We start from the raw sequence: 15,756 nt of genomic DNA, 5'->3' as shown, positions 1-15,756 counted from the left end.
CTCCTTATTCTTCTAACAGTCAAGCTAAAAGGGGTCATCTACTGGCCAGAAACAATAATGCTACCAAGTATGATGACTATCTGGCCAAACCTTCATTAGCCATAAATCCTAAACTATTTTTTGTCTTGAGGTCACCGAAACATTGACCTTTGCACTCCTGACACCCAAAGGCAATTTCAATCATCTACTGACAAAAGACTCATGGTATGAGATTTTATGACAGAAGACAGAAATGTTCTCTAGCCATTGATAAGAAACCGTTTCAAGTCTCAAGAAGATTTCGACCTTGACCTCTGACCAAGTGACCTATAAAACAACAAGGTATTCTCTACTGTACACTGATAATCACTAAATGAAGTCTGGCAGTCTGACAGCATTGTCCAGTTATTGATCTGATATCATTTTTCAGTCTCATGGTCCTCTGACCTTCTGACCCCCAAAAGAATTGGTATGATTTAGTGATTATAGACAGTAACACTATAAAGTTTGATGATTTTAAGGCAAATTCTCAAGCTATTACCAAAAACATTTTAAGACTGAAAGATACTGTGACCTTACAATGTACACCTATCAACCAGTGAACAATAGCTTCTGACCACAGTCAATCATCTTGCAAAGTTTTGCAATCACCAGCTAAAGCATTCTACAGCTAATGATTGTGAACTGTTTCTCAGCCTAGAGCTCAACCTTGACATTTAACCTACACACCACCAAATTTATAGGGGTCTTCCAGTGTCAACAGGCAATCATGCTATAAAGATTGGCTACTGGTGACCCACTGTCTTCCAGTTATCTATCATAACAAGAGGGCCATGATGGCCCTTTATCGCTCTCCAGAGTTGATCTGGCCTAGTTTTTGACCCAAATAACCCAGATTTGAACTTGGCCTAGAGGTCATCAAAACAAACATTCTGACCAATTCTCATCAGTTTCAAACTTTGTGGACTCTAGAGTGTTTACAAGATTTTCCTTTGATTTGCCCTAATGACCTAATTTTTGACCACACATGACCCAGTTTCAAACTTGACCTAGATATCATCAAGACAAACATTATGACCAAGTTTCATAAAGATTGGGTCACAAATGTGGCCTCTAGAGTGTTAACAAGCTTTTCCTTTGATTTGACCGAGTGATCTAATTTTTAACCCCACAAGACCCAGTTTCAAACTTGACCTAGCGATCATCAAGACAAACATTCTGACCAAGTTTCATAAAGATTGGGTCATAAAATTTTAATGTGGCTCCTAGAGTGTTAACAAGCTTTTCCTTTGATTTGACCAGCTGACCTAGTTTTTGACCCCACATGACCAAGATTCAAACTTGACCTAGTGATCATCAAGACAAACATTCTGACCAAGTTTCATAAAGATTGGATCATAAATGTGGCCTCTAGAGTGTTAACAAGCTTTTCCTTTGATTTGACTGGGTGACCTAGCTTTTGACTCCACATGACCCAGTTTCGAATTTGACCTAGAGATCATCAACACAAACATTCTGACCAAGTTTCATAAAGATTGGGTCACAAATGTGGCCTCTAGAGTGTTAACAAGCTTTTCCTTTGATTTGACCGGGTGACACAGTTTTTGACCCTACATGACCCAGATAAGAACTTGGCCTAGTGATCATCAAGACAGACATTCTGACCAATTCTCATCAGTTTCAAACTTAAACTGTGGACTCTAGGTTGTTAACAAGATTTTCCTTTGATCTGGCCTAGTGACCTAATTTTGACCCCACATGACCCAGTTTCGAACTTGACTAGAGATCATCAACACAAACATTTGACGAAAAGATTGGGTACAATGTGCCTCACAGTGTAACAAGCTTCTGATTTGACCACGTATCCTAATTTTTGACCCAAGACCCAGATTCAACTTGACTTGAAGTCTCAGCAAACTCTGACATTCTCATCATTCAAATTTAACTGTGAGCCTCTATAGAGTGACCAAGTTTCCTTATTTCATAGGCTAAGGGACCTATGTTTACGCCCCAATGACCCAGTTTTTGCCCCAGCATATCACAAGACATACATCTGACCAAGTCTCATAACAAACTTGGTCAAAATATTTTAATTGCGGACTCTAGAGTGTTTACAAGATTTTCCTTTGATTTGCCTAGTGACCTAGATTTTGATCCCACATGACAGATTCAAACTGACCTAGATGATCATCAAGACAAACATTCTGACCAAGTTTCATAAAGATTGGGTCACAAATGTGGCTTCTAGAGAGTTAACAAGCTTTTCCTTTGATTTGACCTGCTGACCTAGTTTTTGACCCCACATGACCAAGATTCAAACTTGACCTAGTGATCATCAAGACAAACATTCTGACCAAGTTTCATGAAGATTGGGTCATAAATGTGGCCTCTAGAGTGTTAACAAGCTTTCCCTCTGACTTGACCTAGTGACCTAGTTCTTGATCCCCAATGACCAAGATTCGAACTTGATCTAGTGAACATCAAGACAAACATTCTGACCAAGTTTCATAAAGATTGGGTCATAAATGTGGCCTCTAGAGTGTTAACAAGCTTTTCCTTTGATTTGACTGGGTGACCTAGCTTTTGACCCTACATGACCCTGTTTCGAATTTGACCTAGAGATCATCAAAAAAAAAATTATTCTGACCAAGTTCCATAAAGATTGGGTCACAAATGTTGCCTCTAGAGTGTTAACAAGCTTTTCCTTTGATTTGACCGGGTGACAGAGTTTTTGACCCTACATGACCCAGATTCGAACTTGACCTAGTGATCATCAAGACAAACATTCTGACCAATTCTCATCAGTTTCAAACTTAAATTGTGGACTCTAGATAGTTAACAAGATTTTCCTTTGATCTGGCCTAGTGACCTAATTTTTGACCCCACATGACCCAGTTTAGAACTTGACCTAGAATTCATCAAGACAAACATTCTGACCAAGTTTCATAAAGATTTGGTCACAAATGTGGCTTCTAGTGTGTTAACAAGGCAAATGTTGATGCATGACGCACACCGCATGCCGACGGACGCCGGACAATGACCGGTCACAATAGCTCACCATGAGCACTTCGTGCTCTGGTGAGCTAAAAATCCTTCAGCCTGCATTTTGCACATAGTCATCAACTGGATGAAGTTTAAAAGGCTTTTTTAAGAGATCCTTCCTGTAAGAGATGAAGGCAAAATATATAAATCTGTTATTACCCACTAAAGAACTTTTTTTAAACATATTACCTTTCTTTTGTGCCAAGTTATCACTGAAGCCCAGTCTTTTCTGTAGTTCCTCGGTTGATTCTGTGTCCATTTCTTTACGCTTCATCTTGGGCGTACTCGTCATCTTCGGACTGGGCGACTTCATTTTACGTCTCTCAGGCATGGTTGCCTCTTCTGAATAGCAAATATTTAAATTAATCACATATCTCACATTTCAAAATTTCAATTTTTCAATGGTTACGCATTCAAAAATTGTAGCAACATTTCTACACCTGTACAGATAGAAGCCCTTTAGGAAAAAAACAATATTAAGTTATAATACAATTAGGTTTTGGTTTGTGTCGGAATCCAAAAACTCCTTATTATCAGCATCATAATGCGTATCCCTGCTGGATATTTTTTGTTTGTATTCAGACCCTACAATTTGCTCACAGGAGATAACTCTTGAAGTTATGCAAATTTTGTATAATTATGCCCCTTTTCTTCTCAAATTTTGCTGAGATAGTATTAGAATGCAGCTTTTTAGAAAAAATGTTGTTTTTTTTTAAATATTATCTAAGTAGTTGGTAGCCAGACTAGGTCTTTTTTTTCCAAACACAGACTCACCTGCCAATGTAATGTACCCAAAACAGAACTATACACAGCAGATTATGATTGCCTAAAATTCCGCTAACACACCTAGTTTATTGTCCCTATTGTATTATTATTTCTTTATATTTTGTAACTTTTGGTGTCAAAAGCTTGATTTGTTTCATTAAAAAGCAGCATTTTGATAGCTTAATCTTATTTAAGATTGTTTTGATTGATCATATTCATAATTTGAAAATGTTTAGTATCTGCCCAGTAACTCTTTGTTCAAAATCAAAAAACATTCTGAAATTCAACTTAAAGTGCTACAAGTGTTAAAAAATGTAGACTGTAAGAAGAGTATCTGCACAAAGGAACTGTTTTCTCTATAAATCTTGATCATCTCAAAAATGCTCATAACAAACTTTATTTACCTCCAGTATCAGAGATCTGATTGCTGTTTCCACTGACTAAGTCTAAGATAATGTTTAGAAAATTTACATCTTGTGCCAAATATCACCTGGAGGATGGTACTTTGATAAATATCATTCTGATTTACCATATTTTTCTTATAAAACACTTTTCATTATTATGCTTTGTTAGAGACACACATTTTGTTTTCATCATAATAGTAACTTTCATTTCAAATCAGATGTATTTTTCAAAGCAAATATTGTGGTTGGTACTTTTTACAGCTGTAGTTAGTTGAAATATATGAACTTGAACACTTTTTCATTGGTACAAATTTGTTTTGATCAAAGATATACTTAGACTCTCTGTTAATGTTACTGACAGAATTTAAATTATAAAGCAACTTTACACTTTTATGAGGGGAGTGGTTGGGGTGAGGAGGTTCCCTGCTGAGTATAATTTCAAGCAAGATTGGGGCAAGGGGGGGGGAGTGGGGAACACCTGGATACAAGCACACATGTTCTGCAAGTTGGCTTAACGGTTTTCTTCCATAATGACTAGAACTGGAATTGAACCCAGAGAGGTTAAGGGCAAGTGATTCAGTGTCAGTGACCTTACCTACATGGCCATAGATTTTGTTTCCAAAATATTTAGGAGCATTAAATTGTCAGCTATGTCCCTGATAAGTACGAAAAATACAAAAGATGTGTTAGTTGTTATAAGGTGTCTGCAACATAGTTTCTGTTATCCTCTCCCAAAGATCCTCCTAACTGTTTATTGATCAACTACAGTTAAATAAAGTGCACACAATTTTTCAAAACTTACATGAATTTTCATCTTTTTTAAACAGTAACATCTAAGAGTACTGTAAAATGTTTTTCTTAGAATTATATTCTGTTTGTTCATGATCAGGCTTTTCATCAACGCAGCTTTATTTTTAAACAAATATACATTATCTTAAAGGACTCTGAGGGTGGAAATGTTTTAAATATCTTTAAGAATGTCAATAAATGTATTTTCCCATGGTAAAAATCAGGCAAAATTGGAATTTCTATTTTTTTTAAATAATTTTTTTGCATGGCAATGTTCAACTTGCTTGTATGCATATACTAAGATATGGAACTTGGAAGTATCATAACAATCCATCAAAAAATAAAGACAGAATTTAGAAAAAAAATATTCAGAGTCCAAAGTGGCCAATGTCAAAAGGACATGATAAATTTCAAACTTATTTTTTTCTTTCATTATCCATTCATGTGATTTTTATTTACACTACAGAAATGTTAAAATTTCAATAATACTCACAAAGTAAGGGAAAAACATGTTAATCTAGTATGAAAAGAGGATGTAATATGAATTCATATACACTAAACATGACAAGATGACCTTCTGTGTGTGTGTTTTTTTTTTAAACAAACATATATTCTTTTTATATAGCAAACCAGTTCAATATGAGGTAGTAGAAAACAAAAATCGAAATGGATTGGATAGCTCAACAACTGCATTGTGGCTGAAAATTAAGAACAAAACGAAATTGCTGCCATCACCAATTTATTACAATAAATACTGCAGCTTCCTTGCCAAGATATGCTGATAGATTCTGCAGTTCAATACTGATAGATAATCTAGATAAATACGCTGGCAGATACTGGACTCATTTCAAGTAACATTCAGAATCATGTCTAAAACATATTGCAGACATTCCATACTGCTTTAACAGATTCCATACTGTGATAGTTATCTTACTACGTCTTACATTATTTCACCTTCAAAACCGGGCATGATGTCATTTATATTTTGTTTGCCCTTGAAATATGGACAGACAAAAACACTCAACACAAAAATGTTTAGTTTTATATTTTGAGAATCTTCATACAACTTTATTTAACCCTTACCCTGCTATATTTCTATAATGGACTGGTCCATCTTTCAATTTGGACAGTACCACTTATTACTCAAAGGGGTTTTCACTGAAAATTTACTGACTGAATAGCGAACAGTGCAGACCATGATTAGACTGCACGGATGTGCAGGCTGATCTTGGTCTGCACTGGTCGCAAAGGCAGAATCATCTGCCGCCAGCAGGCTAAGGGTTAACATGATCCTCGACACAGTATTTCAGTTACGCAACGACAGGAAGTTAACCCAACCACAGTTCCTGGATTCTGTAACAGTTCAAATCTGTTCTCCACAAGTAACTGCCAACTTCCCCACATGAATTATCAGAGGTGGAGGAGAAATGATTTCAGACACAATATCTTTTTTAAAATTGTCAAGGAGAATATATGCCTCGATAAACCCCCGCGATCCGTAAATATGCGCTCTCCCTACTGAGCTAAGCGATGATTATAAGTCCCATATGGCTTTTAATTTTATGCTAAAAACAGACAAATCAGCTGTCAAAACAACAAGTATGTATAATGACATGTTTAGAAAAGCACTACTTTTAATATTGCACATGCACTTTTACAGCCATAAAGGGAGGTAATAAAAACAATGGATTCAATTAATATTCTAACCTCTGTCAATTGTATGACAAAACAATAATCAGAAATAAGATTTAATAAGAAATTGATATATTTTATGTTCATAACAAAAAAAGTGGCAGCCACATTATAATCAAAGGCATTATGAGCCTTTTAAGGAAGTCACTGTACTTGAAAGTCTGTGCAAAAAAGATAATTTAAATATTACAGACAACCTTACCTATGGGAAAAAGAAACAATTAGCTATCAATTATCTGTATGATCAGGATAAGTCCATTAGTAAATCTGCATACCTGATCAATGTAGGTAAGTTATACCAGTGTTAATGGTAACAACATATCAAATACAATAGTCTGGCACACCCTGTATAGATCTACCATGATATTTTGACTATTGTGAAGAGAAAAATGTAGGGCACACAAAAACCTCCAAATGTTATGTTTAGATGGTTCATACATTGACTAATTATTCTTGTACTGCATCAATTAGAGAATAATACTTTTGCCTGCAAAGTTATCAGCTTATATCTGTAAATCATATATACACAGTCTCTTACTTTCCTTTACTTTACTTTACTTTTCTGTTAAGATCATTATCTTCCTGTATCAGATTATCTTATTTATATCATAATATTAACTTCCCTTTATTTAACTGGGTTGTTCCTAATTCCCATAGCTAAGCTTTGATTCATGTTTGAGTACCATCAGTTTTGTATGGAATATGGAAGAAAAGTATGGAAGCCGCAGTCTATATTTAGATACATTTTCATATTTTGATGCGACTGATCCTTTGAAATGAAGTGTTAATCTAAGATTTTACCAAGAATCTCTTTAATGTTGTTTATTGTTACTTCAGATAATCTTCAGTGTTCTGTAGCAAAAGATCAGAAGTAGTGACACTCCTTGGTTAATATCTTTTACAATTTTGACTTTTTTTAATCCTTAATGATTAAATAATTTCTGGTGGAGAAGTATAACAGGGAGTGTTGTCACATTCTTTACTAAAATTGAAACAGTTACACAATTTTATTGCTGTTTAACAAGGCATGCAGTCAAGATTTTGTTTACAACTGTATGCTTCAAACTCCCTTTAAAACTAATATAAAGATATCCCTTGACAAATCTTAGAACAGAAGGTGTAACTGTAATAAATTCACCGATGTTTTTATAACTTAATAAATGTTATGTAAATATAAGTATAAATGTAGACAGATGGCTTCTGCATGGCAAGAACTTCCTCTGTCTAAATATTGCTATTGTTTTATTTTAGATGGTATAAGTAAGCCCTAAGGTTTATATACTCGTATATGTATATATGAGCCGCGTCATGGGAAACCCAACATAGTGGCTTTGCGACCAGCATGGATCCAGACCAGCCTGCGCATCCGCGCAGTCTGGTCAGGATCCATGCTGTTCGCTTTCAAAGCCTATAGCAATTAGAAAAACCGTTAGCGAACAGCATGGATCCTGACCAGACTGTGCGGATGCGCAGGCTGGTCTGGATCCATGCTGGTCGCAAAGCCACTATGTTGGTTTTCCCATGGCACGGCTCATATAAAGAATAATAAGCTCCAAAACAATAATTGTCTTCTTCAACAAACTGGCACAAGAATGACATTAACATGATTTGGAACTTGAGTTGTAGATAGTTCCCAGAAAATCTGTTACAAAATAATTCTGCATAACATACAAACTAAACAGGTTATTCATCAAATTCTGGTATTAATTAACAAAACAGTTGTACAAAAACAGCATCAGTTAAAGTATGACTTCTTACTCAAGTTGAAAAACTTATTTTCTACATAAAAAAACTTGAAATTACTGCGACTTATGCTATTATGATAATTATGGCAACAAAAATAGCAACAAAAACAAACACATACCTTCTCCTGCGACCAGCCTATGCCTGTTTCTAATATATGCAACTTATAATAAACACCAATTAATAATATGGTAAGAATTTACACATTACCTTTATTCTGGTATAATTGTTGTTCTGTAAGCTGGGTGTTATTTTTGATTGCTGCGTTCTCACATACCTGGCTGCTTACGTCACCACTGACAGTCTGAAAACCACAACATACAAAAATAAACACATAGCCACATATCTGTCAACTTTCTTATGATATGAGGGGATGGAAATGATTAACTTCAGTAAAGAAATTTTTTTACTTCATTCTAATGCTGTTACAAGTCTATTACTCCGGCTATTGTCTAAACCATCATCTGCATTTCAGCTATTCCAATAAATCTTGTAATGATTCATGCAATGATTAATATTAAAAAGCTCCAAATGTTTTTTTATCTTTCATGAGGAAACTTATAAAAATGTTCCTAGATGTCTGGTAAACTGTACAACAACTGTTTGATAGATTTTACTTATAATTACTAGAGAGACAACTTCCCCACATGGTACAGTAAAGCCCTATTCAACACCAGAGCAAAAACAAATGTTATGTCACTGTGAACAAAAACACACCCAATGCGCGATTTTCCTAGGGTGCATCTTTTGTGCTTAAAAACAAACTTGCGCCTTTTTTTTGCCACGTAAACAAAAATACACCCCAAACAAACTGACTGGAAATTTGTTTTGTGATGCCTAAGGTTAAAGTGGAATTATACGCATTTTTTAAAAGGAAAAATCCAGCTCCAGCTGAAACTGATGCATGTGAACCAAACCCTGTTAGAATATATTTGCACATACGCAAAAAATGCAAGGGACACACATTATATATTTCATCACATGAATGCAAAATTAGGTAAAGGACAAACAAATTTTGATGTAATATATTTGTAAAGTATTTTTAATAGAGGGGATTTTCAAACTCTGGATTTACATAAAATAATTATTCCTTCAACTGTTAGATAAAGAAAGTTAAAAGCTTTAACTAAAATGTTTTAGCGCCATTACTTTCAGTGTTTAAATAACTCTGTATAATTTCATACTTCCATAAATGATATGCAAGAAAAATATTAAAGGGATCAAAACACAACAGTGTAATTGAAAATAATAAATATATACCAGCTGTAAACATGTATTGAATATCTTCATCTTTTTAATAAAATTTAGTTTTTGCCCTAAAATTAAAATGTACATTACATTTAGTGGTCAATGAATGACCTATCTACAATTCCCGTCTAAACATGTAGTTGCAATAAATGTGAGCCAGAAAAAGCATTTTTCCCAGTCCACATAGTAGTAAAAGGTAAATGACCAGGTAAGACAACATAGTCTATATCACATGTTTGTCCAGCTAGACCATCATGCTAGTCATGTGACTAGAAAGACAGCAAGTTGATTCCTGTTGTCCTGAAAATCCTTAGTATCTGATGTCCTGTAATCAGGACACCTGTTAGTACTAAAAGGTCAGTTACATCTCCACCTTCTGCTTCTGTTTACCTACCTGGTAAGCTATTTCATAGAAGCTATTTTTTTATATTTTTTTTTTAATTATCAACTACAATTTGAATGAATTATATTTATAATACTCCACTGATGAATTTCACTGACTGTATCAAACATAAACTTGTTAGAAACTGATGAAGGAATTTTGGAATGTCTACAGTTTGTTATGATATGGTGGGTCAATTATTAACTGCTTCTAGCCACATAATAAAATCCAAACCGAAATACAAAAGTCCTTTCTTTTTTTAAACTGAAACCCACAAATCCATATTCCCAAAAATGAGAAGGGTCGGATAATGGGGATTTACTGGAAATTAGGTAGACTATACAAAACATACACAACTGAATCAGTAACCCTGTGAAAAATTCTAAATTCCGAAAGTCTTTCTCCCTGGCCTCAAGTCAAGTTATCACAAAAACAATGGTTCAGAATAACCGCATCAACTAAACAAAAAAAATGACTTCAAATCACACTAACGTTCATGAATTCAATCATAAACAACCAAAAAATAAATTTTAAACACTAGTTAAGAAATATAAATAAACATACCTAGGAAAACAGTGTAATATGGTATCCAGGTAAAACAAAATTTTCAAGACATCAAATATATACAAAATGGCTTTTGTTTCTAAAATTCCAGAAAAAACAAATTACAAAATGACACACAGGGAAGCGTATAAAGCAAAGAGCACAACACACCAGTATAAATGTTAAAATGTTTTAAAATTATCTTGGAATTTTGCCTTCATATACCTAGCCTGAAACATATTTTGCCTCCATGATAAAAATCTGAATTGTTGCCATGGAAACAGTATAGGTACATTACCTGTAAAGTGTGAAGCTTGCTGATAAGCCCTGCCAGAAATAACTTCTGTGTGAGATAATACTGTGGGTGTATATAAACTACTGGAGAGAAGAAATACTTTGGCAACATCTTCCAAAACATTTTAAAGAGGCTTTCCTGTATATTGCACTCTTTTTTTTTTTAATGATGTAGCGGTTCTCGTATCAGGTGGCCTCGGTAGCTCAATTGGTAGAGCATTGGCACGGTAAGCCGAAGGTCCGAGGTTCAAATCCCAGTCGAGGCTGCACATTTTTCCTGAGACTGTTACATTTGGGGGCTCGTCCGGGATGCTCACCCTTGGAGCCCATGCAGGGTGAAGCAGTTTGGCTGGGGTGTGCATCTGAATTCGGTTAACGGTCTGCGGCAGACATTGGCCAGGAGTGCCAATGTCTCGCAATAAGAGGGAAGGTGTGTAGCGGTTCTCGTATCGGGTGGCCTCGGTAGCTCAATTGGTAGAGCGTTGGCACGGTAAGCCGAAGGTCCGAGGTTCGAATCCCGGTTGAGGCTGCACATTTTTCCTGAGACTGTTACAACGAAATAAATCAAAACTAGCTTTAATTATGTTTACTCTTTTTTTTTCTCATGTAATTAATGGCCAGTACTGGTTTTTGCAGGAAGCAGACTTGACAGTGGTTCAGACAAGCTTGAAGCTTTCATCACAATCAAGCTAAAATAAATTAGTATAAGTTATAAATTTCAACTAAATCCCCCCACATTCCGGGGTAATTAACTGCTTATACCATCAGGGTGTGGTTCTTAAAATTTTTGGCAATAAATCCTTATAAAAACAGAATGGCCATATATATGAGAATAGTCATCAGCCTGTCATGTGATTGAATGCGTCTATAATCACTTGCATGGAAGTGAAAATTAGCCACATTTTGGTATATATTTATGCTTTCAAAGGGAAGTAACTGTTACATCAACAAACAAACAATAGAGTAGCATTTACTGTTCCTGGAATTCTTGATGTTATACCAATTCTGGTAGCTAACACAGAAAACAGCATGATCAGTCTACTTTGCATTTCTATGTATTTTCTATGAGAGAGAAAAACAACAAAAAGGTCATGATGCCCTTTTTTTCACTGAACAGTTCACACAGCTCAAAACGGTTAACAATTAAAAACATGTCTTTTTGGATTATTTGTGGTATGATCAATTTAAACAATCTTTGTAAAGAGTTACCAAAGAACATTAATGTGTGAAATAATTCTGAAATCAGGCTAGCAGTTTCTGACAAGAAGAATTTTAAATTTCCCACCATATACATACATTATTATAAAGAAAAGTTACAATTATTTTGAATAAGTATGATCTAGTAAAGTTACATAAATTTGATGAGAATTTTCTATATGAATTTTGAAGTAAATATCTAAAGATTAGATACTTCAGTGAAACATGGGCACTGGGTGTCTTTAAGTTATCGTGCCAGCCGTGTATCATTTGCAGATTTGTGTATTTTTAGCTCTGGCCATCTATGTTCAACTAAGCTTAAAGGTTTGAACAACTTTGGAAAAGGACTACCAAAAAAAAAACATCCAGGCCAAGTTTCATCAATTTCCACTTAACAGTTTCAGTTTGAAGACAACATTGACAGACGTTCGGACAATGGGCATCTAATTATCACAATTTTGTGCTCTGATGATGACTTGAATTTTTTTTTTTTTGTGCTTTTCTTTTTTAATTCTTAAAATCAACTGTAATCTGGGGCCGTATTCATAAAGCATCTTAAGTATAAGTTTTGACTTAAGTTGAAGATTTTACTTAAGTTTGTGGTGATTTCAGCTTAAGTCTAAGTAAACAAGAGCTGTCTCCATAGGTTGACACATGCCCCCGATGGCACTTAAGTCTTTGAATGAATAGTTATGGCCGATGTTAGAGTTTAGGACCTTTGACCTACGGACCTGGGTCTTGCGCACGACACATTGTCTTACTGTGGTACACATTCATGCCAAGTTATTTGAAAATCCATCCATCGATGACAAAGATATGGACCGGACACGCCCATCAATGCACTATCCTTTAACGTCTAAGTGTGACCTTGACCTTTGAGCTACGGACCTGGGTCTTGCGCGCAACACGTCGTCTTACTGTGGTACACATTCATGCCAAGTTATTTGAAAATCCATCCATGGATGACAAAGATATGGACCGGACATGCCCATCAATGCACTATCCTTTAACGTCTAAGTGTGACCTTGACCTTTGAGCTACGGACCTGGGTCTTGCGCGCGACACGTCATCTTACTGTGGTACACATTCATGCCAAGTTATTTGAAAATCCATCCATCGATGACAAAGATATGGACCGGACACGCCCATCAATGCACTATCCTTTAACGTCTAAGTGTGACCTTGACCTTTGAGCTACGGACCTGGGTCTTGCGCGCGACACGTCGTCTTAATGTGGTACACATTCATGCCAAGTTATTTGAAAATCCATCCATCGATGACAAAGATATGGACCGGACACGAAAATTGCGGACAGACTGACAGACCGACAGACCGACAGATTGACAGACCGACAGACTGACAGACGGACAGACGGTTCAAAAACTATATGCCTCCCTTCGGGGGCATAAAAACTTCAGTCCTATTCATAAAACAGCTTAACCTTAAGATACGTAAGAAATGACTTAAGTCAGAAAACAAAATAGAGTCGCGAGTACGATTAAAGTGTTGTTTTTCAGATAAAAGCACTTTAAACATAATTGTGAATATTGTATCTGTCTGAAATTAATGTGTTTTTTTTAATGTTTTCGTTCACAATAAAAGCCAAGAATTACTTATTAAGTTGTTTTATAAATAACAAATATACTTAAGTAAAATAAATTTCTTACTTAAGTAATACTTAAGTAAATAATCAATTTATTATACTTATACTTAAGATGCTTTATGAATACGGCCCCTGATATAACTTGAGATTTCAAATGTCTATAAATATGCTGAAAATCATTCAACCATAAAACAGTCAAACATGTGCAGTAGAATGTGTTAGGGACAGAACATTCCTATGAAGTTTCATTGATATCCAATCAATGGTATAGAAGAATTGTCAAGTGTCACTGAATTCTCTTCAAAAGTTTCAAAGTTATTATCTGAGCATCTTTTTTTCAAGTAATTGCTCAACTATACAAACTAAATGGAAAGCTATCATACTTATTCTTTGGATGGAGTCTACATCAAAATTCCTGGTTAAAGGTTTGATACATATTCACTTTATCTCTAGTATTACTTAATGGATTTGTTTCAAAAGTTTAAATACTTATTCCTAATCATTAATGTATGACACAAGGGCCATTACTTTGCCATCAATATTTCATAAATTATGTCCCTTTTCACTTAGGATTTCTGATTAAAGTGTGATGCACTTTCACTCTAGCTCTTACTAAATAGAACTGGTTCAAAAGTTGAAATAGTTGTTCCACATCACACACACCACAGGGATTTTTTTACCGTTTCAAACCTGGGGCCCATTCAATTGGGAAAAATGGCGAGTAAAACCTGAAGATTGGGAAATTTCAAAAATAAGTTTATCATACAACCTTTATTTCAGCATTATTATTGTTGTTATGTCACATTACAAATACAAGTCAATTTTTCTGTTGTTTTTTTGTTTACTTTTGAAAGTGTCTACTTGAAATTACACAAAGAAAGTCACAAAAAACTCTCCGACAGTGAAGGGTCAGTAAAAACTTCAGATTTCGGTGGGTCAGTACCAGCGTCACTTGTGTAGTGTTATCACGGGATTGATCTGAGGATGTGTTTAATTTGTCATCGGCATTCGCCGATCTTACTGAATCCTTGGACTTTATCACGATGGCCTGTTTCTCAGCACTTGTTTTATTATCAAAGCCGAAGCTAGACAGCTTTTTGTTGTCAGCAGCATACCGTACTTTTTTTGTGACCTTCTTTGTATTATATTTACTATTTATTGCTCAGCATATTTTCATTTCCGGTAAAAATTGGCAAGCTTGATTAAATGTGATCGCGGTCATGTATACGGAAAATAGAACAGTTTGCAAGATTTAATCAAATCGGTATCGGAGCGGTTATTCGATTAACACAGGAACAGCGCTAACTCGAATAAATCTAAGGAACATCTTTAGAACCAAAACGAAAAATTGGAAACCTGAAAATTGAGATTACTGCAAAATTGGTATTTTTTGGCAGATATTTGGGAAATTTAAACCTCAGAATTGGGAAAATAAGCAAATTTCTGCAATTGGGATGGGGCCGAAATTCAGCCCCAAAATTGGCCTTACAAAGTCCCTGCACCATGTAGCAGAAGGCCCATACCTCTGACACCAATGTCATGAATTATGCTCCCTTTTTACTTCGAATTTCAGTTTAAGGTTTTGACACACTTTCGTACAGTTATTAATTTATGGATTTTATTCAAACTTAATATAGTTGTTCTACATCATCAACCACAATATAAGACACAAATTTCAGGTTAATGTTTTGATGCACTCTGTCTTGTGTTAAAATTTGTCACTGTATATAGAGCTGTGACTGCATATTAAAATACAGAATATCCGTAAATGTACGACTTCACAAAGATCTTAGATTAAGGTATATCAATTACATTTTTTGTGGTCGTATAAAATCTTACCAACATATTTTGAGCAAAGTGTCTTTCTGTTTCTGATAAGGTACATAACTTATAGAATGCCATTTTGCAGTATAGTAACTAAATAAGCAAATAACTAGAGCTGTCACAGGAGTGACGAATTATACCCCTATGATACGGCCTTGGCACAGAAGTATGCCAATGTCAAAGTCAAACCTCAAAATCAATAGGGAGTCATCTGCTGGTCATGATCAACCTCCCTATTAAGTTTCATGATC

General features: G+C 35.2%; 1 protein-coding gene across 1 annotated transcript in view; it reads right to left on the bottom strand.

Moving 5' to 3' along the window:
* Nucleotides 1-15,756, bottom strand: part of LOC128550831 (muscle M-line assembly protein unc-89-like) — a 112,730-nt gene that overhangs the window by 73,538 nt on the left and 23,436 nt on the right. Inside the window, exons 11-12 of the mRNA XM_053530667.1 lie at nucleotides 8,625-8,718; nucleotides 3,211-3,363 (exon numbers count right to left, since the gene is read on the bottom strand). Of these exons, the coding sequence (XP_053386642.1) occupies nucleotides 3,211-3,363; nucleotides 8,625-8,718 (247 nt within the window). The remainder of the gene's footprint in view (nucleotides 1-3,210; nucleotides 3,364-8,624; nucleotides 8,719-15,756) is intronic.

The sequence above is a fragment of the Mercenaria mercenaria genome, chromosome 18 (assembly GCF_021730395.1).
Source record: "Mercenaria mercenaria strain notata chromosome 18, MADL_Memer_1, whole genome shotgun sequence".
NCBI lineage: Eukaryota > Metazoa > Mollusca > Bivalvia > Venerida > Veneridae > Mercenaria > Mercenaria mercenaria.
Note: the sequence above shows the minus strand (reverse complement) of the source record. Positions and strands in the feature narration are given on the sequence as shown.